General features: G+C 51.1%; 1 protein-coding gene across 6 annotated transcripts in view; it reads left to right on the forward strand.

The window, feature by feature from the left end:
• The window catches only part of SYNJ2 (synaptojanin 2), a 110,867-nt gene that overhangs the window by 27,742 nt on the left and 55,777 nt on the right, over window positions 1-27,348 (forward strand). For 5 of the 6 annotated variants that reach the window (XM_070796445.1, XM_070796446.1, XM_070796443.1 and 2 more), the window contains exons 2-3: window positions 12,797-12,883; window positions 23,825-24,095. In XM_070796445.1, coding sequence (XP_070652546.1) covers window positions 12,797-12,883; window positions 23,825-24,095 — 358 coding nt within the window. Of the gene's footprint in view, window positions 1-5,562; window positions 5,666-12,796; window positions 12,884-23,824; window positions 24,096-27,348 lie in introns of those variants that run through there. The other variant, XM_070796440.1, reaches the window with a different exon arrangement.

Below are 27,348 nucleotides of genomic sequence, written 5' to 3' on the forward strand. Positions count from 1 at the left end.
TGCCCTTTTCATCTGCCACCTTCGTCTTTCCAGCTCATCCCTCAGTTCTCCAATTTCACCCACTTTGACCCCAGTGAGACTGTGATCCCATGAACCTGCCACCCCTTTAAAAATTTTTTTTCACATATATATATTTTTTCCATTATAGTTTATCATAGGATATCAAATATAGCTCCCTCTGTGATATATAGTAGAAACTTGTTGTTGATTCTCTGTATAATAGTTTGCATCTGTGAATCCTGAATCCACCCCTCTCCCATCCTGTCTCCCTCTTGGCAACCGTAAGTCTGTTCTCTGTGTCTGAAGTCTGTTTTGTAGATTACTTCATTTGTGTCATATTTTATTTTAAAAATTTTAAAAATTTTGTTTATTTTTGGCTACACTGGGTGAAAGAAATAGCAAACCACTCCAGTATTCTTGCCTCGAGAACCCCATGAACAATACGAAAAGGCAAAAAGATATGACCCCGGAAAATGAGCCCCCCAGGTCAGTAGGTGTCCAATATGCTACTGGGGAAGAGCAGAGAAAGAGTGGAGAGGCTGGGCCAGAGCAGAAACGATGCTCAGCTGTAGGTGTATCAGGTAGTGAAAGTAAAGCCCGATGCTGTAAAAAACAGTACCGCATAGGAACCTGGAATGTTCAGTTCAGTTCAGTTCAGTTGCTCAGTCGTGTCCGACTCTTTGCGACCCCATGAATCGAAGCACGCCAGGCCTCCCTGTCCATCACCAACTCCCGGAGTTCACTCAGACTCACGTCCATCGAGTCAGTGATGCCATCCAGCCATCTCATCCTCTGTTGTCCCCTTCTCCTCTTGCTCCCAATCCCTCCCAGCATCCGAGTCTTTTCTAATGAGTCAACTCTTTGCATGAGGTGGCCAAAGTACTGGAGTTTCAGCTTTAGCATCATTCCTGCCAAAGAAATCCCAGGGCTGATCTCCTTCAGAATGGACTGGTTGGATCTCCTTGCAGTCCAAGGGACTCTCAAGAGTCTTCTCCAACACCACAGTTCAAAAGCATCAATTCTTCGGTGCTCAGCCTTCTTCACAGTCCAACTCTCACATCTATACATGACCACAGGAAAAACCATAGCCTTGACTAGACGGACCTTTGTTGACAAAGTAATGTCTCTGCTTTTGAATATGCTGTCTAGGTTGGTCATAACTTTCCTTCCAAGGAGTAAGTGTCTTTTAATTTCATGGCTGCAGTCACCATCTGCAGTAATTTTGGAGCCCAGAAAAATAAAGTCTGACACTGTTTCCCTATCTATTTCCCATGAAGTGATGGGACTGGATGCCATGATCTTTGTTTTCTGAATGTTGAGCTTTAAGCCAACTTTTTCACACTCCACTTTCACTTTCATCAAGAGGCTTTTTAGTTCCTCTTCACTTTCTGCCATAAGGGTGGTGTCATCTGCATATCTGAGGTTGTTGATATTTATCCCAGCAATCTTGATTCCAGCTTGTGCTTCTTCCAGCCCAGCGTTTCTCATGATGTACTCTGCATATAAGTTAAATAAGCAGGGTGACAATATACAGCCTTGACGAACTCCTTTTCCTATTTGGAACCAGTCTGTTGTTCCATGTCCAGTTCTAACTGTTGCTTCCTGACCTGCATACAGATTTCTCAAGAGGCAGGTCAGGTGGTCTGGTATTCCCATCTCTTGAAGAATTTTCCACAGTTTATTGTGATCCACACAGTCAAAGGCTTTGGCATAGTCAATAAAGCAGAAATAGATGTTTTTCTGGAAGTCTCTTGCTTTTTCCATGATCCAGCTGGAATGTTAGGTCCATGAATCAAGGTAAATTGGATGTGTTCAAGCAGGAGATAGCAAGAGTGAACATCAACATTTTAGGAATCAGTGAACTAAAATGGATGGGAATAGGCGAATGTAATTCAGATGACCATTATATCTATTACTGTGGGCAAGAATCCCTTAGAAGAAATGGACTAGCCCTCATGGTCAACAAGAGTCCAAAATGCAGTACTTGGGAGCAATCTAAAAAATGCCAAAATGATCTCAGTTTGTTTCCAAGGCAAACCATTCAACATCACACTAATCCAAGTCTATGCCCCAACCACTAATGCTGAAGAAGCTGAAGCTGTACAATTCTATGAAGACCTACAACTTCTTCTAGAACTAACACCAAAAAAAGATGTCCTTTTCATCATAGGGGACTGGAATGTAAAAGTAGGAAGTCAAGAGATACCTGGAGTAACAGGCAAGTTTGGCCTTGGAGTACAAAATGAATCAGGGCAAAGGCTGACAGAGTTTTGCCAAGAGAACACACTGGTCATAGCAAACATCCTCTTCCAAGAACACAAGAGACAACTCCACCCACAGACATCACCAGATGGTCAATACTGAAATCAGATTGATTATATTCTTTGCAGCCAAAGATGGAAAACCTTAATACAGTCAGCAAAGACATGGAGCTGCCTGTGGCTCAGATCATGGACTCCTTATTGCAAAATTCAGGCTTAAATTGAAGAAAATAGGGAAAACTACTAGACTATTCAGGTATGACCTAAATCGAATCCTTATGATTATACAGTGGAAGTGACAAATAGATTTAAGGGATTAGATCTGGTAGAGTGCCTGAAAAACTATGGACAGAGGTTCATAACATTGTATAGGAGGCAGTGACCAAAACCATCCCCCAAAAAAGAAATGCAAGAAGATAAAGTGGTTATCTGAGGAGGCCTTACAAATAGCTGAGGAAAGAAGAGAAGCAAAAAGCATGGGAGAAAGGGAAAGACATATCCAATTGAATGTAGAGTTCCAGAGAACAGCAAGGAGAGATAAGAAGACCTTCTTAACTGAACAATGCAAAGAAATGAGGAAAACAATAGAATGGGAAAGACTAGAAATCTCTTCAAGAAAATTGGAGATACCAAGGGAACATTTCATGCAAAGATGGGCACAATAAAGGACAGAAACGGTACGGACCTAACAGAAGCAGAAGATATTAAGAAGAAGTGGCAAGAATAAATACATAGAACTATACAAAAAAGATCTTAGAAAGCATCACTACAAACAAAGCTAGTGGAGGGGATGGAATTCCAGCTGAGTTATTTAAAATAATAAAAGATGATGCTGTTAAAAGTGCTGCACTCAATATGTCAGCAAATTTGGAAAACTTAGCAGTGGCCACAGAACTGGAAAAGGTCAGTTTTCATTCCTATCTCATAGAAAGGCAATGCAAAAGAATGTTCAAACTACTGCACAATTAAGCTCATTTCACATGCTAGTAAGGTAATGCTCAAAATCCTTCAGGCTAGGCTTCAACAGTACGGTGAACCGAGAACTTCCAGATGTTAAAGCTAGATTTAGAAAAGGCAGAGGAACCAGAGATCAAATTGCTAACATCTGCTGGGTCATACAAAAATCAAGGGAATTCCAGAAAAACATCTACTTCTGCTTCATTGATTACACTAAAGCTTTTGACTCTGTGGATCACAACAAACTGTGGAAAGTTCTTAGAAGAGATGGGAATACCAGACCACCTCACCTGCCTCCTGAGAAAACTGTATGCAGGTCAAGAAGCAACAGTTGGAACTGGACATGGAACAATGGACTGGTTCAAAATTGGGAAAGGAGTACGTCACGGCTGTATATTGTCACCCTGCTTATTTAACTTCTACGCATAGCACATCATGTGAAATGTTGAGCTGGCTGAAGCACAAGCCATAATAAAGATTGCCAGGAGAAATATCAATAACCTCAGATATGCAGATGATACCACCCTAATGACAGAAAGCAAAGAGGAACGAAAGAGCCTCTTGATGAAGAAGAAAGAGGAGAGTGAAAAAAACTGCCTTAAAACTCAACATGCGAAAAACTAGGTCATGGCATCTGAACCAATCACTTCACGGTAAATAGACAGGAAAAAAAATGGAAACAGTGGCAGACTTTATTTTCTTAGGCTCCAGAATCACTGTGGACAGTGAGTGTAGCCATGAAATTCCAAGACACTTGCTCCTTGGAAGAAAAACTATGACAAACCTAGACAGCATATTATAAAGCAGAGACATCACTTTGCTGACAAAGGTCTGTATAGTCAAAGCTGTGGTTTTTCCCATAGTCATGTACAGATGTGGGAGTTGGAGCCTAAAGAAGGCTAAGCACCGAAAAACTGATGCTTTCAAATTGTGGTGTTGGAGAAGACTCTGGAGAGTCCCTTGTGACAGCAAGGGGATCAAACTAGTCAATCCTAAAGGAAATCAACCTTGAATATTCACTGGAAAGACTGATGCTGAAGTTGAAGCTCCAACACTCTGGCCTCTTGATACAAAGAGCCGACTCACTGGAAAAGACCCTGATACTGGGAAAGATTGAGGGCAGGAGAAGGGGGCAGTTGAGGATGAGATGGTTAGGTGGCATCACCAATTCAATGGGCATGAGTTTGAGCAAACTCTGGGAGATAGTGAAGGTCAGGGAAGCCTGGCATGCTGCAGTCCACGGGGTTGCAAAGAGTCAAACATGGCTGAGTGACTGAGCAACACAGGGTGAGCGCCGGCTTTTTCTAGTTGCGGCATGTGGGGCCTACCCTCTAGCTGCAGCACAGGCTTTCACTGCGGTGGCTTCTTCTGTTGCAGAGTATGGGCTCGGGCAGCGCGAGCTTCAGTAGTGCATGGGTTTTGTTGCCCCACAGCATGTGAGATCTTCCCGGAGTGGGGGTCAAACCAGTGTCCCCTGCATTTCAAGACATATTCTTAACCACTGGACCATCAGGGAAGCCCAGGTATCACATTTTAGGTTGCCGATATGAGTGCTATCGTACATATGGCATTCGTCTTTCTCTTTCTGACTTACTTCACTTTGTATGATAATCTAGATCCATCCGTGTTGCTGAAAATGGCATTGTTTCCTTCTTATTTATGGCTGAGTAGTATTCTATTTGTGTATGTGTGTATGTATGTGTATCAGGTAAAGCCATCATTCTTTACCTGATGGCTCAGTGGTAAAGAATCCTCCTGCCAAAGCAGGAGACGCAGGTTTGATCCCTGAGTCAGGAAGATCCCCTGGAGAAGGGAATGGCAACCCAGTCTGGTATTCTTGCTTGGAAAATTCTATGGACAGAGGAGCCTGGCGGGCTACATACAGTCCATGGAGTCACAAGAGTCAAACATAACTTAGCGACCGAAGAAATGAATGATGAACGAATATATATTTTCATTTATCCAGAATGTTTATCCATTCATCTCTTGCTGGACATTAGGCTGTTTCCACATCTTGGCTATTGTGAACAATGCAGCTGTGACACAGGAGTGCATGTATCTTTTTGAATTACAGTTCTGTCTGGATATATGCCCAGGAGTGAGACTGCTGGATTCTATGGCAACTCTCTTTTTAGCTTTTTAAGGAACCTCCATTCTGTTCTCCATAGTGGCTGCACCAACTTACATTCCCACCAGCAGGACAGGAGGTGAACCTGCCTCCTTTTCCAATGCCTTCCCCACCCCCTTACCCCGCTTCGCTCCGCATCCCTCCCCCTCCACCCCTGCCCCTCACTTGCGGGCCCTACTCCCCTGGGGAACCGCTGAGCAGGTCCTCCTGTCCTCGCCTGGACCTGCCTCCATGTGGCGGGACGTCTCTGGAGCGGACCCACCGTCACGCTGGCAGTGGACCCCTCTTTGGGGTCCCCAGGCCCAAGCGGGGCCTCCAGGTAAGTTCCTATGTCGGCTCACCCTCCCGCCTCCCCCGAAGGCCCTTCTCGCTGAAGCTCCTTCCAGCCTCCGCCTCCGCCTCCGAGGGGCTTTGAGCAGACGCCTTGCTTCTCAATTCACAGAGAAAGCCGGAGGCACCAGGAGAGCGTTTCCACCCGCGGCCTGCGCCCCGGCAGCCCCACCGCCCCTGAAGCCCCACCGCCTCTGCCCCAGTCCTTCCGCTCTCTTGTCGCCTTGGACGGACTCTTTGTTCATGTGGCCCCCCACTCACGAGTCAGGGTCATGACCGCGTCCGGGCGCTCTCAGTGGGCCCTTTCTCTCCCCTCCAGCAGCCTTTACCTCCCGTGGATCAGTTCTGCCAGCGTGCAAACTCGTGTTAACTCCTCTTCTTAGGGAAACCTTTAGACCCCACTTTCTGCTCCCAGCCCCCCATTTCTACACACACACACGTGCACACACACACAGATGAATTCCTCAAGGAACTGCTCCTACTCCCAGCCTCTATTTTTGCCTCGTCCTCCCCATTCAGGATTCTGCCCCTCATTTTTACGGAAGCTGCTTTTCCCCTGGCTCACCTCTGTGTGTAACTCGAAGGATGAGCGCTCAGTCCTGCTGGGATGGGACTCGGCAGCGTGGGACCTCCTCGCTGACCGTCTCGCCTCCTTGACACACTCTCCCCTGGCTCCTGACACCAAGCACTGCACCTTTTCCTTGTATCTTTCTGGCTTCTCCTCTGTCTCCCAGACCTTTAAGCGCCCTGTCCCCCTCCACGCCCTCTGAAGGCGATCTCCCTGAGTCTGTGATTTTAAGAAGCTTCTGTTGGCCAGGGGTGTCCAGTTTGTATCTTCAGCCGATATGCCTGTGTGACTGCAGCTGGCACAACTGCATCCTCAAAGTCTTTACCGGGGCCGGTCTGACTCCATGACAGATGGCCGATCAGTCTCCATGGACGCCAAGGGTGATGGTCACACCATCCTGTCGGCTGTTCAGCATTGTCCTTGAAACCTGTCCTTCGCTCATGTCCCACGTCCGGTCCGTCCATAAAGCCTTTTGCATTTGCCTTTGACATATATGCAGGTATTTGATGACGTTAAGGAATTATGGTTACATTTTTAAAGATATGATCATGGTATTGTGGTGTATTTTTAAAAGGAAGCCTCATCTGTTAGAGATTCTTACTGAAATATTTATAGATAGAACAATATGAAGTCTGGAATTGGAATATAATCTTGGACAGTGGTTCTCAAGTGGAAGACTCATGAAAACAGATTTCTGGGTCTCAAGGCCAGAGTTTCTGATTTAGTGGGGTTAGGATGGGTTTTTTTTGTTTGTTTTTAAACTCCTGACACTGATTGTTGCTTATTGTCTGAGCCCACACAATGAGACTGATGTGAGGGTCTGAGATGGGATGTGATAGCTTACGGTGAATAATGTCAGATTCATGATCTCTGAAGAAGGTTTAGCTTTGGGACCAGGGACCAGGCTTGATCACTCAAGAGCTTTTGTGTAGCAGAGTTGTATTAAAGTGGAAAGGGGACAGAGAAAGCTTCTGACACAGACATCAGAAGGGGGATGGAGAGTGCCCCCCTTGCTAGTTTTAGCAAGCTGCTTTGTGTCTGTTAGAAAGCTATTAATCAGATAAGAGAGACACGTCAAGGCTGAGGGAGTTTCACCAGGCCCCTCTCCCACAATATGCATTTTAGAGATAGGATGGCTGGAGGTCTGTCATCCCCCAGCCATAAAACAATTGATATGAATACTGGTTTGTTGAGCTATTATCAGCGCAAGGTTTGAGAAAAGAAAAAAAGTTAGTCTTAGGTGGAACCATTTTGAAGAAAGGCAAGTTCCCAAGCAAATACATAGTTTCATTAACATAATTTAAGAAAAACATTTCCATAAGAAAAACGCATTGGGTAGCTCAAGGTTTGAGAAATGTGAAATTCAGGTGGAACCAGGTGTCGTCATAGCAACACAGAACTTTGAGAGACACTTGCAGCCTGTTTTCTCCATTTGGAGACCCCTGGCCTTCCTGCCTGTTACCCTCTCAGATGGGAGATACGAATGAAGTAAGCTTGAGTGTGAATAGATACCAGTCAGAGCTGGTGGGCACATAAAGTTATTACACTACTCTGCTTTTCTTTGGAAGTTTCAATAATAATAAAGTGAGTGCGTGTGTGTGGTATGTGCGTGTTCCCAGCACCTCCAGCCGCCCCCCCACCCCACCCCACTCCAAGCATCCTCTCTGCAGGATCATTGTAGCGCCTCCTAACTGGTCTCCTTGCCTTCCTCTTGCCCCTCCTGGATTTGTTTTCAACCGAGCAGCCATAGTGATCCCCCAAACCCCTCAGTGCCTCCCTCTGGCTCAGCACGAAAGCCCAAGTCTTGGTATGACCAAGACAGTGCTTCTCAGCGTGTCCCTGGCTCCATCCCCTCTGTCAGACTCGCTGACCTCACTGATCCTGCATATTCCAGGAATGCTGCAGCCCCAGGACCTTTGCACATGCTCTTCTGGGCCCACAGTGCTCCCCGGCCCTCCACTCAGCCATCTCCCTCTTTTCCTTCATCTGCTTTCACAGATTGCCCCTGCAGTGAGACCTTGCCAAACTGCACCATGTGAGAGTCCTCATTCCCCCGCTTCCTACCCCTCTTCCTTGTTCGCTTTTTCTTCTTGGCTCACGTCGCTGTCTGCATTGTGCGGCTGATCGCGTCTGTCCCCCTTGGCAGGAAGCTTGTGTGGTTCCTGGCCCCGAGTAGGCGCTGCCACTCCACTACCTTTGTGACAGCCTTGTCGGGGCCGCTGCTCCTGCCTCCTACCCTCAGCGGGTTGGCTTCCACTGTCTTCACTCATCCATTCATGACACATGTCCCTTCTTTGCCAAGGCCCCGCGCCTGCCTCGGCTGCCCCTGGGGTAGATGGGTTTGGGTCTGTTCAGGTCCCTGCTGGGTCCCTGTGCTTAGCCGGCCCTCAGATACACACTCACTGGAACGAATGGCTGAATCCCAGGGCAAGAGGTGGATGAGGACAAAGGGGAGGACTTCCTAGAAAGTTGTAGCCGATGGTCGGGGTTCGAGGGGTGGTGAGTATGGGGAAGCAAAAACATTCTCACATGGACTAACCCTCCGGAAATGCAACAAACAAAAGCATGGAAGACGGGAAAATTCTATTTTTGAGACATTAAGTAAGGAAGGACAGAAGTTGCCAATGGGCAGACCAAATACAGTCTGCAGAGGTGTGTGCAGCCCACACAGAGCTTAAAATAAACCTGGGTTGGTTGCCAAGACTGAGAAATCAGAAGTGCCCTATTTCTCTCAAAAAACTGGAAACTCGCTGGTACCCAGGCTGGTCTGACCTCCTGGGGGCAGTGGGCAGAAACGGACCATGTGTCCCCATTAGAAGGTGCGTATATCCTTGGGTCACCTTCCTGCAGCTTCGTTCCTTCATTACCTGCCTGAGGCTTTTGGTTTGTGAACTCCCTTTTAAGAGCAAAATGGATTTTTTCTTCCTTTGACACAAAGTGAGGAAATACGGTTATCTGGGGCAAGCGGTGGTGTCGGGTGGTTTTGCAACAGGTTGCCTGGGAGGCCAGGCCTCTGGGGGTCCTGGGGGCACAGTGAGGAGGCCCTGTCTCCCAGGCTGGGACGTGTCCCGCTTACACATCACAGGGGTGGGAAGGAGCCTTGGAGGGGAAGGCCTGGAGAAAAGGAGGGATGCTTTGCAGAGAGTCTGGACTTTTAACAGGGCTGGCTCATGGAAGGAAAAGGTTACTGAATCTTATGGGTTCAGCTGTGTTCCCCAAAAGATACATGCAAGTCCTAACTTCCAATACTTCAGAATGGGACCATGTTTGGACATAGGGTCCTTTGTGTAATTAGGTTGAGATGCGGTCATCCTGGAGTAGGGTGGGCCCCCAATCTGATGCGATGGGTGTCCTTGCAAGAGGAGAGAGACCCAGAGCCACACAGGGAAAAGATGGCCATGTGATGAAAGAGGCAGGGGTTGGAGGGACACAGCTGCAGGCCAAAGAAGGTCCAGGTTGATGGCCACCACCAGCCAGGACGAGGAGGGGAGGACCCTCCCTGGAGCCTTCAGAGGGTGGTGGCCGGCTGACACCTTCCTTCCAGACTTCCAGCCTCCAGACTCAAGAGCTGAGAAAGTTTTGATGTTTTAAGCCCCCCAGTTTGTTTACAGTTGGTCTGTTTGCGATGGAGGAAAAGCATCTTCTCCCAAGCCTGGCACATGTAGTCAGGTTGTGGCCGTCCGTGAGGTGCCTTGTGTGAAAGCCAGGGATGATGCTGCTGATTCAATATTAAGGAGTTGATCATTTACAGGATTCGAATGGGACAAGGTGGCCTGTTGGTGCTGTGCTTGTTTGTTTTTAAAATAAGATGAGAAGCCTTTTAAAAATTTGTGTTGTTTAATTTTCCCAGCGCAGGGGGACCGGCTGTGTGTGCTTGTCTTCTGTGACCAGCGGGGCAGGGGGTCGGGTCTGTTTCCACAGCTTCTCCTGCTGTCCCGTTCCCACCTCTGAAGTGTGGATCTGACCAGGCTCCTTTGGCTGGCAGTTTCCCAGGGTTTTGTTTGTTTGGTCAGGACTGTTTGTAGAGGGACATAAAGGCACAAAGACTTCCTCGTTTTAGGGTCAACAGGGTGAGACCCAGATGATACTCTGGCTTCAGGGTTCTGTGCTAAGGCTTTGTAAAGCTTTGCGGGTTGAAATACGATTTTTGTGTGTGAGTCAGAATTATGCTCTTGCATTGATCAACGTGTCCACTGCAGTGAGGACTGGAAGCTGCCTGTTTACCTCTCTCTCTTTAGACCAGGAGACACCACGTGTGGCCCTGAACAGGCCTGCAGGGGGCAATTCGCTTCCTCCTGCAGGGATGGGATTTCACAGGCTTCACCTGCCCTAGAGTAGGGGGCAGGCCACTTCCAGGAGGGCTCCGTAGGCACGTGGCACCAGGCTTGTCCCTGAACGGCGGACTTGTCATCACCTGGATGGAGGAGGCCTTCATCTCTTCGGGGAGCAGACCAGGGTGGGCAGGAAGGCTGCCTCGTCCTCCTCATTGTCATCATTGTGGGGGCAAAGACCCGCGGGCTCCAGAAAGTGGGTCATGCCCATCTGTGGGCCCCTCAGTGCCCCCATCCTGATGCCCACTTCCTGTGACAGTTCCCACGTGTGGCAGAAGGGGCCTTGCACTTGTGATTAAGCTAAGGGCCTTGGCATAGGAGATTGTTGGGGATGATCCAGGGGACCCGTGTACTCACAATGGTCCTTAACAGATGGAAGAAGGAGGCGGGAGAGGGAGAGAGGATGAGATGTGAAGATGGAAGCAGGGATTGGAGGGATGCGATTGCTAGTTTTGAAGGGATAGGATGTGGACACGAGGGAGGGTGCAGTGAATTGGGAGGTTGGGACTGACTTATATACACTTGTTTAGTGGCTGCTTTGCAACCCCATGGACTGTAGCCTGCCAGGCTCCTCTGTCCATGGGATTCTCCAGGCAAGAATACTGGAGTAGGTAGCCATTCCCTTCTCCAGCGGATCTTCCCAACCCAGGTATTGAACCCAAGTCTCCTGCATTGGCAGGTGGATTCTTCGCTGCTGAGCCACCAGGGAAGCCCCGGCTTTGGGTAATTACCTTTAGATTACTCTGCTCCCTCCTCCCCCAGCAAAAAACCCTAATTAGAAAAAGTCATGTGAATTTTGGAGGAAAATGTCATTTATTAAACTGGTTCTTAACCTTAGAGCTCCTTGAAGATTCTGATGAAAATTACAATCCCAGTCTCATAAAAATATACATCAAAAATTTTGCATACAATTTTAGAGATTATAGGGCTTTCCTGGTAGCTCAGTTGGTAAAGAATCCGCCTACAACGCGGGAGACCTGGGTTTGATTCCTGGGTTGGGAAGATCCGCTGGAGAAGGGATAGGCTACCCACTCCAGTATTCTGGCCTGGAGAATTCCATGGACTGTATACAATCCATGGGGTCACAAAGAGTCAGACACGACTGAGTGACTTTCACTTTCACTTTTTAGAGATACAGAGCCCCCCAAAACCTATCTGTGAAGCTGTGGTGTCTGCCAGGCTTTTTCCTCTGTCTCCCCAGATGGAGAGCCCTTGTATTAGATGAATTCAGTTGAGGCTGAGTTTTTGCTTCCATAGGAAGTCGCCCTAATGGTATTTGCTGCTGCTGCTGCTAAGTCGCTTCAGTGTGTCCGACTCTGCGCGACCCCATAGACGGCAGCCCACCAGGCTCCACCGTCCCTGGGATTTTCCAGGCAAGAACACTGGAGTGGGTTGCCATTTTCCTTCGCCAATGCATGAAAGTGAAAAGTGAGAGTTTGCGGGGTCCTTATTTAAGGATTCATCCGTGTTTGTGTTTTGTTCTATGCATTTAGAAATGTTCTTCTGAGAAAAGGGCACAAAGGCCTGGCCCCTGTAAGAGCCAGTGGCACCTCCAGTGGTGTCTGTGGTATTACTGTCAAGGTTAAGGGCTCCTTCCTTTTCCTGGTCTTTCCCTCTGCCAGGTTTTCTTCTTCTGCTTCTCATAGGCTGGGTGTAGTCCTGGGTGTTTCTAGTAACTCTGAAGACCCCGGGGACCTCTGCTTATCAGCCTGCCTTGGGATTCACTGGCCCCGGACGTGGAGCACCAGGCTCACCCAGGCCTCCTGCTCGGCCCTTGTGTGTTAGCAGGTCCCCAGGGGGCGGTTGGGCACTTGCACGACGCAGCCTCTGGTGGACAATACCTAGGAAGGAAGGTCCTCCCCATCGGGGAGCGATGACTCAGTGCTGTTTCTGAGCATGTGGGCTGCAGTACCGAGGGATGGGGCCGGCCTGAGACACCTGCTCCCGCCTCAAACCCAGCACCTCCACCGGCCGGGGACTCCCCTCCGCCTCTGCAGCCCTCCCTGGGACGCTGCCGGAGCTTTCAGACAGCAGGTGGGAAGGTCTCAGTCCCTGGAGCTCAGCGATCTTCCGATCCACAAGCCTCCACACAGATGACTTGGGGCCGAGCTACTGACTCTGCGTTTTCTTTGCCGAGTGGGTGGGAGCCGCATCGGAAGCTGCAGTGAATGAACTCCACCAGGAGGTTTGGCTGATGCTCTGTGCTGTGTTTCTCCCGCAGCCCCGGAAGAAAAGGAGGTCATTAAAGGCCAGTATGGGAAGCTCATCGATGCTTATGGCTGCCTGGGGGAGCTCAGGGTGAAGTCCGGTGAGTACCCGCGTGGAGGGCGGCAGCTGTCACACGCTCGGGGCTATAGACTTCTAGTGTCGGGCAGAGCTTCTCTTATGTGAGTTTGGAGAGGCTGTGGGATTTAGTCGTTTTATTTCAGCTGCTACCCTCTTTTAAAATGTTTCTTTATTTCCCTGAGCTGGCTCCTCCAGGCTAGGGCAGAGGTCGAGGTGAGAGCAGCCTGGTCCTCCCCTGTTGGCACTCCTTCCCACCCTGGGCACAGAGTGGGCACAGACCTTCTCTGGGTGCCTGCCAGGATCTCAGGTCTTCCAGCCTGGTCTGGGAGGGCAGGGGCGTCTCCCCAGGGGCTGGTGTGTTGTTTTACAGGGGATCTGTATTCTAGAAGGGGGTGGAGGTCAGAGGTCAGAAGCCCCTGGACCTGCTGAGTGTGTCTTGACGGAGTGGAACTGGGATGGGGCATCATTGGCAAGGAGAGAAAAGCCACCAGCGCCTGACCATTGGGCACTGAGGGTGGGTGTGAGCAAGAGCAAGGAAAAGAGTTCCAGAACTGGGCCACATGATCCGACTGGAAAGGGCAGAGGACTCACAGGAACTCGCGGGCATCCTTGCTCGGTGTAAGACGCGAGGGGCTGAACCGTCGACCCGGCTGCCGCTGGGGAGTCACAGTCTCCCTGTGAGGCCGCTCGGTCACCTCTGCACTCCTGGGCCTCGCAGGAGCCCTGATGCGATGCCGGGGCTCAGCAACCCCCTCCTTCCTCCCCTCTCTGCCGTCTGATTTACACTGTCCCTGCCCAGTGTCTCTGGTGACTTATGGGGCCAAGACCAGATCAGGCTGTGAGCTGCTCAAACGCAGGCTCTTCCCAAGCCTACATCCACACAGCAGCTGCTTTCATCTCCACATCCACACAGCAGCTGTGTTCCCTGGTCTAAGGATTTTCACAGCAGACAGAATAGCACAGTTGTTTGCCATTACTTTTCTGGCTCTTCTTTCTTTAGTCGGGTGGTTTTTTTTTCTCCTCTGAACTATGATGGTGATCATCTCCAAACAGTGTTTAGGAAAAACACTCAGTACCCACATGACAAAATGCATGTATTAAATGTCTGTTTTGTGCCAGTGGCTAAGTGTACATTCGCTTCTTTAATCCTAAAAACAAGCCAACATGATACCGTGTCTTTATTCTCCTTTTATTCTCCTTTTCAGTAAAGGAAACAGACTCAGAGGGTAAAAATAACTTGCCTAAGAAGCTCAGCTAGAATTCAAACCTGGATCTAGCGGCCTCTAAACACTTACTTTTTTTCCATGAAGATGTGCTGCCTGCCAAGGGTTTCTGTAGGTTTTTTTTCCCCTTGCCATGATTTTTTTTTTTTTTTCCCGAGGTTATAAAAAATTCCTGCAGCCTTTCCTCAATCACGAGGATGTGAAGATGACAGCTGACCTTATGTGGTGCTTACTCTGTGCTGGGCCCAGTTTTAAGTGTTTTAATTTATTAACTCAGCTCTCCCAACAACTTGAGGTAGGAACTGGAACTGTTAGAAAGCTTAAGAGTTGTAATTCCTCTATTCCATGACACATTTTTTTATATTATAACATCTGGGTGTTTCAGATATGTTACAGTTGTTGGCATTTTACAATTATGATTGGCAATATTTTTCTTGTGCGTAAATTAATGGTTCATTTCGCATCGGTGACTTGCCGAAAGTGGGGCAGTCCTTAAGAGGCAAGTGGGTTTTTTAAAAATTTAAATGTACTTATTTTTAATTGGAGGATAATTGCTTTGCAATGTTGTGTTGGTTTCTGCCATACAGCAACGTGAATCAGCCACGGGTATACATATGCCCCCTCCCTCTTGAACCTGTGAAAGTGAAAGTCGTTCAGTCGTGTCCAACCCTTTGCGACCCCGTGGACTTTACAGTCCATGGAATTCTCCAGGCCAGAATACTGGAGTGGGTAGCCTTTCCCTTCTCCAGGAGATCTTCCCAACCCAGGGATTGAACCCAGGTCTCCTACATTGCAGGCAGATTCTTTACCAGCTGAGCCACAAGGGAAGCCCCTTGAACCTGTGACTAGGTTTTAAACTGCTTTTTTTATGGCATCAGGGGCTGCCTTCACCAACTAGGCTGTTCTGTCCTGAAAGGGGCAGGAAGGCTAAGGTTCCAAGACCAGGGAAGTGGTACCTTGCCTGTATCCCAGGGGAAAGCTTGTCTTCCTGGGCTGAGGCTGGAAATCAGCTCTAGGAAACTGGTCCTGACTGGGAAGACTGGCAGCCCCCACAGACAGTGTCCGAGTGAGCCAGGGTGTCTGTGGGTGCCCGGCTACGGGAGGCTCATTCCAGGGCAGGGAGTGGAGAGAGGTGACCAGCTCCCAGTGCTGCCCCAGACAAGGCCCTCCTCCCTGCCTGTGGCCCTTCACCCACCTGCTCCTCCCCCCGAGGGGGGAGCGAGTACAGCCCCTGGTCCCCAGCCATGTCTGATGTCCTCTGAACACCCCCAGCCCTGCCTGCCTGTGTCACCCTGCCCCACCCTCCAGGGGGGCCTGTGAAGGCTCCCTGAGTGTAGTGAGAGTGTTTCTGACTTGGAACATCAGGATTATCTGGCCTTTCTGAACACATTTCTGAAAGTGCCCAGGATATCTGAAGGATGCGGGCTTCCCTGGTGGCTCAGTGGTAAAGAACCCGCCTGTCAATGCAGGAGACTCGGGTTCCATCCCTGGGTCGGGAAGATGTCCTGGAGGAGGACATGGCAACCCACTCCAGTAATCCTGCCTGGGGAATCCCATGGACAGAGGATCCTGGCGGGCTACAGTCCATGGGGTCACAAAACGAGTCGGTCAGACATGATTGAGCGACTGAACAAGAGTCTGAAGGATGGAAGGACTGGGCCTTGTCATTGAGTTTTTCCAGTTCTCTTCGGTTACACTGAGGAATGTTTGGCTTGAACTTGATTTTCTTTTCCGTCTGCAAGTCCCTATCCCAGAACTACGATGTGTTTTGTTTTCTTCCCCACCTGTTGAGGGTGCTGGCAGTACAGAGTGAAATTCCAGCTTTCACCTGCCACCAGGATGAACAGACCGAGTGGGAGGTGGGCCCCGTTTTGACTCTTTTAGACTGAAGGTCTCTGTACAGAGAGAGACTTCCGCTCAGGTTCTTAATTAACTTAGGGCAGTTGTTCAGTTTCAGTCTACCTAAGTGAACACAGCCTTTTATGTTAGAAATTAAGAAATGTTCACAAGTTTGTAGATTTCCATGGAGAGCTCAGAGTCCCTCCTTCCTCTCTGAAATGCTAGCAGGAAGGGGTTGGAGCCCCCACGATAAGCCCTGGAGTTGGGGCTTCCTATTGTTGTTCAGCCACTCAGTCATGTTTGACTCTTTGTGACCCCATGGACTGCAGCACACCAGGCTTCCCTGGTATTCACCATCTCCCAAGAGCTTGCTCAAGCTCATGTCCATTGAGTCAGTGATGCCATCCAACCATCTCATCCTCTGTCGCCCCTTTCTCCTCTTGCCTTCAATCTTTCCCAGCATCAGGGTCTTTTCCAATGAGTCGGTTCTTTGCATCAGATGGCCAAAGTATTGGAGCTTCAGCGTCAGTCCTTCCAATGAATATAGGAAGGTTCATATAGTCAAAGCTATGGTTTTTCCAGTAGTCATGTATGGATATGAGAGTCGGGTTTGCTGACCCATACACAATACAAGGCATAGAAAGTGAGAGTGTTGTTATAAAAAGAACTTATCCCAATGATTATAGGGATTTAACTCCCCTTTCCCCTAAGCTCTCAAGGCCTCCCTATTTCATAGCCTTGGGGGTTGAATACATTGAGGTCTCCATTGAACTGTGTTTCCTGGAGTTGGGCAGTGCACAGCCTGTAAAGCTGTACTTGGCAGTCCTGTAAGCCTTCCACCACACAGCCCTCCTCAAGTCTAATTTCAGCTTCTCGACAGACTGACCTTCTTAGTTCATTCAATATCTCGAGGGCTGTTTTCACACCTCTAAAAGCAGGAAAACTGCCTCATCTCTATCTTACATAGTTCTGAAGATTTTTATTAATACGTGAGAAAATGAACATGGACTGAACTTGGCTATTGAGTGGGTGCGAAGGGCTGTCCTGCAGGGTTTCCTCAGGGAGAACTAGGCGTGGGGCCCAGGCTGAGTGCCTTGGGTCTGTGACCCCTGGTGGTAGTCAGCCACGGCTGACTTCTTTGGGCAGTCACTACACGATGGACCGTCTCTGGAGGGGGACCTTTGACAGTCTTTAGGAGTCCTTTGAGATTCAGAAAATGCAGTATTCTCTAGCAAGTCTTGAAAGGAACCGGCCATCAGTCTTAATAATTTAACTCTTACACCCAGTGGTGGGCCGGTCATTATTTAGCGTCTGGCTCTCTGGTGGGGAATCCCTGACGGTTTGTGTTTGTCAGGTTCTGTCGTGTAAGTGTATCCACCGTGGGTGGTTTCAGGCCAGGATGGAATTGGGATGCGCTGTGCTCAGCCGGCTCCCGGAAGCTGGTGAAAGTAGCCAGCACACTGCTGCCTTCACGGTGCTCGTGTTCTCAGCAGGGATGAGACAGATACCTGGTGGGTCCAGGTATTCAGGATTCTGAGCTCGCTGGTAAGGGGCGGGGGACTCGGACTCCTCCAGCCACAGCTGCTGACTTCACAGGTGGGGAAGCATCGGCTCCCAGGTCCTCTGTTCATAGATCTGAGGGTATCCTGGACCCGAAGTCAAGAGGGAGGATGGTGTGTAGGCACCCACGGTTGAGATCCCTCATATCTGGCTGGGGAGAGAACTCTTAGGCTGAGCAAACAGAGAAATTCCAACGCAGAACATGCCTGGCACCATCTCTGAATGAACCATTGTGTGTGCTGGTGACTCATGGTGGCCCCGGCGCCCAACCTTCCCGGCCAGATGACGAGTGGCCGTGGCTGGATGAAACTCGGGACCTGTCCCTGCAGGGCTTGGAATTTCTCCCAGACAGCTCTGACTTGGAGCTGGGCTTTGAAGATGGCTCTCTTGAGGGAGAGGATTTCTAAATTGAGGTTTTGGAGGTTTTTACAAATTGTGATGAAATATACATAAGATAGGGCTTCCCAGGTTGCTCAGATGGTAAAGAATCTGCCTGCAATGCAGGAGACCCGGGTTCAATCTTCGGGCCAGGAAGATCCCCTGGAGAAGGGAATGGCAGCCCACTCCAGTGGGATTCTCTTGCTGGGAGAACCCCATGGACAGAGGAGCCTGCTGGGTTACAGCCCATGAGATTGCAAAAAGTTGGACATGACTGAGCACCTAACATATATAAGATAATAAAATTTACCATTTTTAACAACTACTTATTTATTTATCTATTTGGCTGCTCCTGGTCTTAGTTATGGCATGCGAGATCTTTGATCTTGGTTGTGGCTTGCAGGATCTTTGGTTGTGATCCTGCAATCAGATCCTGAGAGATCTGATTCCTTGACCAGGCCTCTTGCATTGAGAGCGTGGCATCTTAGCCACTGGACCACCAGTGAAAGTGAAAGTCACTCAGTCATGTCCAACTCTTTCCGACTCCGTGGACTATATACAGTCCATGGAATTTTACAGGCCAGAATAGTGGAACGGGTAGCCAGCCGTTCCCTTCTCCAGGGGATCTTCCAACCCAGGGGTCGAACTCAGGTCTCCCACATTGCAGGCACGTTCTTTACCAGCTGAGCCACAAGGAAGGTCCCTCAAAGTTACCATTTTAACCATTTAAGCATTACAGGTCAGTGGCATGAAGGCCATTCACGTTCTTGAGCAGTTATCACCACCGTCCATCTCTGCTGCTGCTGCTAAGTCGCTTCAGTCATGTCCGACTCTGTGTGACCCCATAGACGGCAGCCCACCAGGCTCCCCCGTCCCTGGGATTCTCCAGGCAAGAACACTGGAGTGGGTTGCCATTTCCTTCTCCAATGTAGGAAAGTGAAAAGTGAAAGTGAAGCCGCTCAGTCATGTCCGACTCTTTGCGACCTTATGGATTGCAGCCCACCAGGCTCCTCCGTCCATGGGATTTTCCAGGCAAGAGTACTGGAGTGGGGTGCCATTGCCTTCTCTGACCGTCCATCTCTAGAACATTTTTTATCATCTCAAACTGAAACCCTATCCCAGTTAACCTGTATATATAATTTGCTCAGTCATGTCCCACTCTTTCGAGACCCCATGGACTGTAGCCCACCAGGCTCCTCTCTCCATGGAATTTTCCAGGCAAGAATACTGGAGCGGGGTTGCCATTTCCCACTCCAGGGGATCTTCCTGACCCAGGGATCGAACCCTGTATCTCCTGCATTGGCAGGTGGATTCTTTACTCCTTGAGCCACCTGGGAAGCACATATTTATACTGAGGTAGTTGCAATCCACTGCCCCACCCTGCTCACCCAGACTGCCTCTGTGTGGGTATGGCCCTCCTGGTTCTGGTGTAGATGTCTTTTTGGTCTGTGACCCATTTCTTGCCCTCGCCTACACCTCACCTGACTCTGGCCAGCATCCTCTGACCCAGGCATGGTCTTGCTGCTGCTGGAGCCCTGGAACCAGAGAGTTGGAGCTGAAAGGGATGGGAGCCCATCTGGTGCCCAGAGATGGCCTGAGGCCCCACAGGCCGCTGAAAGGCGTGTGGAGCCCTATCTTCTCAGGCCAAGGTGAGCCTGACTTTTGTCTTTGCCTTGTTTCAAGATCCTATCTGGTTTCAAGGCCCTGGACTCAGCCTTGGCTGATGACGTCTGAGATCCCCAGCCCCCAATCACTACCTACCCCTCACCCACGGCCCATTTCACTTCCGGGCTGTGAGAAAATTGATCCTGAGTTACTGAAAACACAGCTGGGATCCCATGCTCAAGGTGACCTCAGAGAGGATTTCTCCCTCGCCTGGGGCAGGCGAGTCTCGCCAGCCTGTTTTACCCCTGGAGACACCTGTGTGGGCTCAGGGGCCGCTCTTAAACAGATGGGGGGACATGGTGTTGCCAGGACTGACTGACCCCTGCCAGGCTGAGGGGCCGTTTTCTTGGGGTCACGGAGACTGTGAGCATGGACGTGGTTAGATCTGAGGAAAACAACTTCCGCTCCTCAGCGCCTCCCGGTCATCAGTTTGCCTGAGAATGTCCTGGGATGTGGAGCTGGCTTCTCACCCTCCCTGTTCCACCCATAACCACCCTTCTGCTGTCTTATTTCGCACAGCATCTCAGCATGCTGTGTTGTTCCAGACGTAAATGCCTCTAGGTTGCCAAACAAAGGGACAAGTCAGAATATTGTCAGCGGTTGAGCAAGTCAGTCACCTCAATGACTAGGTGACAGATTTGTTGACAAGTCAGATGACAGTCAATTGTTTTCTTTCCACAAAATGGAAGAAGTAAGTGGGGTGTCAGCTGACAGCATTAACAGCGCTGTGTCAATAATTCATTGTGATTTCTTTTTTTCTTACCATGTAACTCAGAAGGACTTTGAAGAATTGAGTGACGTTTCTCTAATGAAGCCCTTTCTGTTCCCATCTGTTTATCAATGTGAACAAGGTTCCTCAGCGTTTACATCTATAAAAATGAAAAATAGAACCGGAATTGGAATCTAGTTTCATTCCACCAATAAATGCGTGTCCATGAACGAGAAATACCACTCGTCTCGTTAAGAGAAGCCTTTCCAGCAAATCTTTACTTTTTATGTTAAATGATCGTTTAACAAAAATGTTTTGTTTACACCATTTGACCAATCTCTACTGAAAATCATTGTAGGGATAACTCAAGCCCGAAGAAAAACTTTTTAAAGACTCAGAACTTTAGGATCAAAGTGCTGTACAGTATGATTGAGTGACGCACAGAATGTAACATTAGGATGAAATTCTGTGGGGAAAGTGGACGGCAAATAGGAGTAAAAATCCCATCTGTTCAAGAAGATCTTGTTCATGATTCCTTAAAAAAAATAGATGATGATGAATATAAATCACCACCTGGATTCCTCTGGATACTGGTATGGAGGCCCACAACAGTTTTATTTTTACATGTCAATATTTAGCACATGCTGGAAAATATATTACTCACAACCATTTAAACTAATGATGAAAACTTCTGGTGTCAATTTGAAAATGAGCGAGGGGAGCATTGGCCAACCACAATTCTTAGACAACAGCTGAAGTGGTTGAAGGCCACCCGCCCGCAGGGCTGGACGGAGCCTGGGCCGAGGTGAGACCCATGTTTGCATCTTGGGTCCAACAGAGATGAGCCGTGCACTGGAGAGGCAGTTCCGCTCCTCGCGGGCCAGTCCCCAAGTCTAGAACAGCGGTGCTGTTAGACAGGTTGGCTGTACTTCTGCAAGGACACGGTCAGGAGCCCCCGGCCCTGGAACCAGACTTGGCTTGAGTGACTTTCCTGGGGTGGGCTAGAAAGTGGCTTTGAATCCCAGCTCCCCGCTGTGCTGCCTTGGGCAGGCTACTCACCCTCCCTGTGCCTCCATCTCCCTGCCTGTAAAATGGGACCTCCCGGTTGAGGGTGCTGGGAGCAGGGTTGTGGAGTGGTGCCTGGCACACGGTAAGCATCCCTGAGAACCGAGTGTCACTAAAGCATCTGCTTCCAGCTTGCTCCCACGCAGCGGCTCTTTCCTGCATCTTCTCCCGAGCCCCTCGGCCCAGGACTCGGGAGCCTGCCTCCTCGGTGGTGATAGCTCTTCCCCTTGCGCTCATTTATTTCAAGAGCCTTTTCACGCCTGCTGTCGCACGCCCGCCCCGAGCCTCCCCCGGGCCGCTGCCCTGCACAGAAAGTGCCTGCTGTCTTCAGAGCAACCTGGGACTCCTGCCAGGGACTCGGTCCCCCCACGCAGAGGCTGTTGAGGAAGTGGGGCTAGAAACCCACTGCACGACTGCACGACGCGGGTGTAGAGAGAGAGGAGAATTTCCAATCCTCCCCCCGGACCCGCCCCTTCCGGAGTCCAGTCTCCGGCTCACAGCCTCAACCACTGGGCTGTCCTCTGGCCCGTGCGAGTGGACGGTTCTTGAACTCCGCCTTGCCTGTGCTGAGCCCACGGAAGGAGGCAGATGAGATGCTTGCGCGCTGGTTCTAGCACAGGCCGTCAGCCGCACACAAACCCCAGCTGTTTTCCAGAAAGGACACCGGTTCTCCTTAAGAGACTCGGCCCCTGACTCCTGTCACTGTCCACAGCCATAACCACCTTATTCCTGCTGCTGTTAAGTTGCTTCAGTCGTGTCCGACTGTGTGTGACCCCGTAGACGGCCTTATTCTTATGTTGTTTCAAAGTGGTTTCCCCGGCTTCCCTAGTGGCTCAGTGGGAAAGAATCTGCCTGCCAAGGCAGGAGACGCAGGTTCGAGCCTTGGTCCGGGATGATCCCACAGGCCGCAGAGCAGCTAAGCCCGTGTGCTGTAACTCCCAAAGCCCCCATGCCCTGGAACCTGTGCTCTGCAATGAGAAGCCCACACTGCAGCAAAAATCCAGCACAGCCAGAAATACAGAATGAATAAAGGTTTCCTGATCACATGACCGGAGAGGTGGTATGTGACCTCCTCCCCTACCCCTGAAGCCTATTGGAGTGGGTGACCTATTTATTGAATGAAGGGGTCTTTAATGAAACCTGACGTCCTCTGGCCCCCAGCAGTGCTGTCTTCCTGTTAAGTGCTGTCTTCAGGGTCTCAGCGGAGTGTCCAGAGATCTGAGAACGCTGACCACCACGGCTCCAGACGGTGACCACAGGTCATCCGGAGTAGGTCTTGGTAGGAGCGAGTCCCTTAAACCTTGGTGGGACGAGGATTCTGGCCGGCTTGCCGGAATCACGCCAGCCCCTCGAGGCCAGCTACCCACCGAGTTGTCTCCTGGGCCTTCTCCTGAAATAGAGGACGGTGGGTCAGTGTCCCCACCGTCCCCGCCCCCAGCGCGTGTCTTCGAGCACCTTTGTGTGCCTGGACCTGCTGCAACCTGGGGACGTGGAACAGAAAAAGCCGTGGGTGGTGTGGTGGGGTCCCCAGAAGGGGGGTGTCTCTCCTCCTCCGAACAACAGGGTCCGCAGTGGTTGGGGTAGCCTTTCACGGGGAGGGGGCGAGGGGGCTTGAGCTGCTGTCTCATTGGCCTATTTAGGACGTTTTCATCAAACACTTGCTGTGTGAAGTGCCGGCTTGCCAGGATATGACAACCAAACAGAGTCTGTCCCTAAGGAACCCCCAGTCGGCTGGGGTATACGTGCACGGAAGGAGGCTGTTAGCTTTGTATGTGATGAGAACTAAGAGGGAACGTCTGAGTGCTCCTCGCAGTGTCTAAGGGGCACCTGGCGGTGTCTCAGGAGAGCAGGGAGGGCTCCCCAGAGGAGGTGCTGCCGACTTGACCCCAGAAGGGTGGAGAGGAGTTCTCCTGGGAAGGGCGTGGGGTGGGTGGAGACATCAAGGAGGCCCCAGCTGGTCTAGAGGGTGGGGGCAGGAAGGTGAGTGGGAAGGAAGGCCTTGCTGGCAGAAGTCCAGGGGTGCAAGGGTGCTTTGGGGAGCCACAGAGACAGCCCATAAGAGCGGCTGGACTCTGTGTGCTGCGTGGTGGGGAGAGGCAGGAAGTCGGTCTGAAATCAGGCCGCTCCATTAGTGGCGCTTGGAGGACGGGGCCCTGGGGGTTTGTGGGGAGGGTGGATTTGAGAGGCTTGGGGTGTGGGCTGGGCAGGCTGCAGGCAGTATCTCAGGCTTGGGGGTGGGGGAGGACCCACCTGGAACCCCTAGGCTTGTTAAGAGTAGGCTGCTGGCCCCGCCCCCGAGGCCTGGTGGGTGGGGCTGAGAGTTCCAGTTTTTACAGGCTGCAGGTGGCTCTCTTGCTGGTGGGCGGGGCCGGCTTTGGGCTCTGGTGGCAGGCGGATCCCTCAGCTGAAGGCGGGGTGCTGGGAGGTGAGGGAGAGAACAGGAAGTCCATCTCGTGGTTGCGGCTGTCGGTCACCCGTGTCACCGCCTGCGATCCTCAGTCCCCGTGTCTCACTTGCCTTCCAGGTGGCACCTCCCTGAGCTTCCTGGTTCTGGTGACAGGCTGCACATCCGTGGGCAGAATCCCAGAGGCCGAGATCTACAAAATCACCGCCACCGACTTTTACCCTCTCCAGGAAGAGGCCAAGGAGGAGGACCGCCTCGCGGCCTTGCGGAAGATCCTCAACTCGGGGGTCTTCTACTTCTCCTGGCCCAACGATGGGTCTTGCTTCGACCTCACCGTCCGGGCGCAGAAGCAGGGTGACGACAGCTCCGAGTGGGGGAATTCCTTCTTCTGGTGAGGCCCTGGTCCTCTGCCCCCGGCTCACACGGAGGGCGGGCTCTGATGAGCACCTGCATCTTCTGTCTCTTAGCATCATCCCCGGGCACGTGGGTTACCTGTGGGAGCCGTGATTGGTGCCCATGCTCTCTGCACAATGAGAGGAAAACTAGCCCCCGCTGGAATCAGGGAGGGTGTTCAAGGTGGTCTTATGTAGACTCCGGAAGGAAAATCTGCTCCGTAACTAAGGAGCACAGTGCCGGCATCTGGCGGTGCTCCCTGAGCGCCTGGGCCTGTGCTCAGCACCTCCCCAGGCCTCTCAGTTCCCGTGGTGATCCTCCAGCGGACAGACATTTGTAAAGCAAGCGCTCTTCTAAGTTCTCTGTGGGTCGTAACTCACATACTCCTCATAGGAAACAATGAGGTAGGGTCTGTTTTTCCCATTTTACAGGTGAGGAGACTGAGGCTTGAATGAGGCAGGGAATTGGAACTCGGGCATCCTGGCTCCAGGTCCCACGCTGCTAATCCCACAGCCAAACCTGTCGGTTTCAGCGGCAGAGCCGAGTCATCCTGCCGAGGTGATGGGCGGTAATGGGCCCCTTCGGAGATCACGGGCATGGATGCCCCTCAGTGTCAGTTGTCACCCCTTGTCAGCCCCGGGGCTCATGACCTTTGACAGGTCCCGTGGAAGACCCGGGGTGGGGCCTGGTGATTTGCATACAATGGAGCTGCTCCCTTCAGACTTACCCGGAGGTTCGAGTCAGAAGCGGAAGAGATGGAAGTCCTGCTGTAGGAATTGTTCGGAGACGCCTCACAGGACTGGGTGTTCTTGGCTCCAGTGCTGGCCTCTGGGGCCTTTCCCGCCCTGAGTCAGGGCCGATGAGGCATCTTTGTGCCCTCTGTGTGTTCCTTCCTCCCTTTGCCCAAACAGAGGAGGTCACAGGTTTCATCACCTGTAAGTGTACTTTCCTTGGCGCTTGGGACCCCACAAGCGAGCTCCTGACTCCACTTGGACAAAGAGGGGTTCACAGTGTCCTTGTATATGTGCGTGCTGCCTGTCCCCCAGATCCCCTTAGGTTCTCTGGTGATGTGGGGTTTGGGGGGGCAGTAGTGTGCTCAGACTTCAAGGACGTGAGTCTTGTTAAAAATGCAGATTCTGATTGAGCAGGACTGGGCTGGGTCCCGAGACTCTGCCTTTCCAGCAAGCGGCCGACGGTGGCGCCAGGGCCGCTGGTTCAAGGACCACACTCCGGGTATCAGGTCCAGCGGATGGTGTGTCTGAATCCCTAGCTCCGTTTTGCGGATGTCTGTGCTCCTGAAGGGAGCCAAGCTCAGGGACGCAGGGACTGTGGATTATGAAGGAGTCTTTGTTAGGCCACGGGGCCATTTTCAGCCAGGACTGCCTGATGAGCCGAGGCTAGAGGTGTCGGAAGCTGTAACAAGCCTTGGATGCCTGGGGAGTCTGTGTCACCCTTTGTATCTGCCTACTGTTCCCAGGGCTCCTTGTGCCAGCTCTGTGGTTGGAGATTGGAGGTACACAGGGAAGAGAAAGACAAAGCAGGGAGTCACCAAGTGAAGACTGAGAGGGACTTGGGAAGGGGGAGGCCCCAGGTGGACTCTGGACTGCCTCCAGTTGGCCAGGAGAAGCCAGCCCTGGACCGTGCGTGGTGTTTGGGCTCAGGGCGGCACCTGTGCAGCTCACCACAACTGAGTCAGGCCCGGCTGCATGGTCACGGGCTTGATTGCCTGAACCCACCATTAGGGGTGCTGGGTTCAAGATCTGAGCCCACATCTGGAGTCAGATGGGGTCAGCAATAGACGGGGCTGGTGCATGAGAGTGAGGGTTTGGTGGGTGAAGGTGTTTTCCTGGGTGGTTACTGTTCCCCACCGATAACTGCTTCCCAGTACAATCAAGTCCTGGAAGGAGATGCCAGCTCTTTCCCTTTATAGGTTTGGGTTTCTTCTTTCAAGGTTATGAGCCGTCCTACAGTGGGTCAGGCCAGTGCGACTACAACAGGGATTGTTTAGAGTTGTCTGTTTAGCAGAAGGTTGCTTTGACCCCTGATGACTGATGGCAGCCATCACTGTTCCAGAGAAGACCCTGGAACATTCTGGAGACCTTCCCTTGATGCAGATTTAATACATGGGTTACTAAAGTTGATTTAGTGCAGATGTGAGAATTGGACCATAACGAAGGCTGAGCACCAAAGAATTGATGCTTTCAAACTATGATGCTGGAGAAGACTCTTGAGAGTCCCTTGGACAGCAAGGAGATCCAACCAGTCAATCCTAAAAGAAATCAACCCTGAATATTCATTGGAAGGATTGATGCTGGAGCTCCAGTACTCTGGCCACCTGATGCAAAGGTCTGACTCATTGGAAAAGACTCTGATGCTGGGAAAGATTGAGGGCAGGAGGAGAAGGGGGTGACAGAGGATGAGATGGTTGGATGGCATGACCGACTCGATGGACATGAGTTTGAGCAAGCTCGGGGAGATGGCGATGGACAGGGAAGCCTGGTGTGCTGCAGTCCATGGGGTTGCAAGGAGTCAGACACGACTGAGCCACTGAACAACAACAAAGTTGGTTTATCAGCTGAATTTCAGAGAGGGATTCAGAAGAGGGGAAGGTGTTTTTGTAAAGTGATGCTTCGTGCTCATCATTCCTCAGCAGCCCAGCGCCTTGTGTGAGAGCTCAGACATGGCCCTGCTTCCCGGGGGGTGGTGTGTCCCTTAGTGCCCACGTGGCCATGTCAGGGAGGAGGCTGGCCTGAGAGTGGGGAGCGGCTGCTCTTGCCGCTTGGAGAAGCCGCCTGGGATGTCAGAGCTCACAGCACACTTCTCCAGAAACGCGGGCGCTGCGTCTTTGATGAGGGCTCGGGGCAGGAGTGGTGCTGCCTTTTTAAATACACCGTGATCTAGATGAGCTCGCTACACTGTGGGGGTCCCTGCCTCCGGGGGAGCATGTGAAGGACCTCAGAACAGCACAGCTCGGGTCCCCTGGGTGAAGCGTGTAGAGTCTGGAAGCAGCCTGAGGTTCGTACCACCCCTAAGCCCCACTTCTCAGCCATCACCTGCTCAGTAAGCTCCCGTGGGTGTCGGGGAGGTGAGTGAGACATGAGAGCCGGTGTGACTGTGTGTTGGGGCAGCTCTATAGTTAGGGCCTTCGGCAGGAGAGGCTTGGGCTGAAGAGCACAGCTTCCATGCCACGCGTACCTGGCTCTGTGACCTTGAGCAAATGTTTCTCCTCTGTGCCTCAGTTTCTTCATCTG

Source organism: Bos indicus, chromosome 9 (genome assembly GCF_029378745.1).
Source record: "Bos indicus isolate NIAB-ARS_2022 breed Sahiwal x Tharparkar chromosome 9, NIAB-ARS_B.indTharparkar_mat_pri_1.0, whole genome shotgun sequence".
In the NCBI taxonomy this organism is placed as follows: domain Eukaryota; kingdom Metazoa; phylum Chordata; class Mammalia; order Artiodactyla; family Bovidae; genus Bos; species Bos indicus.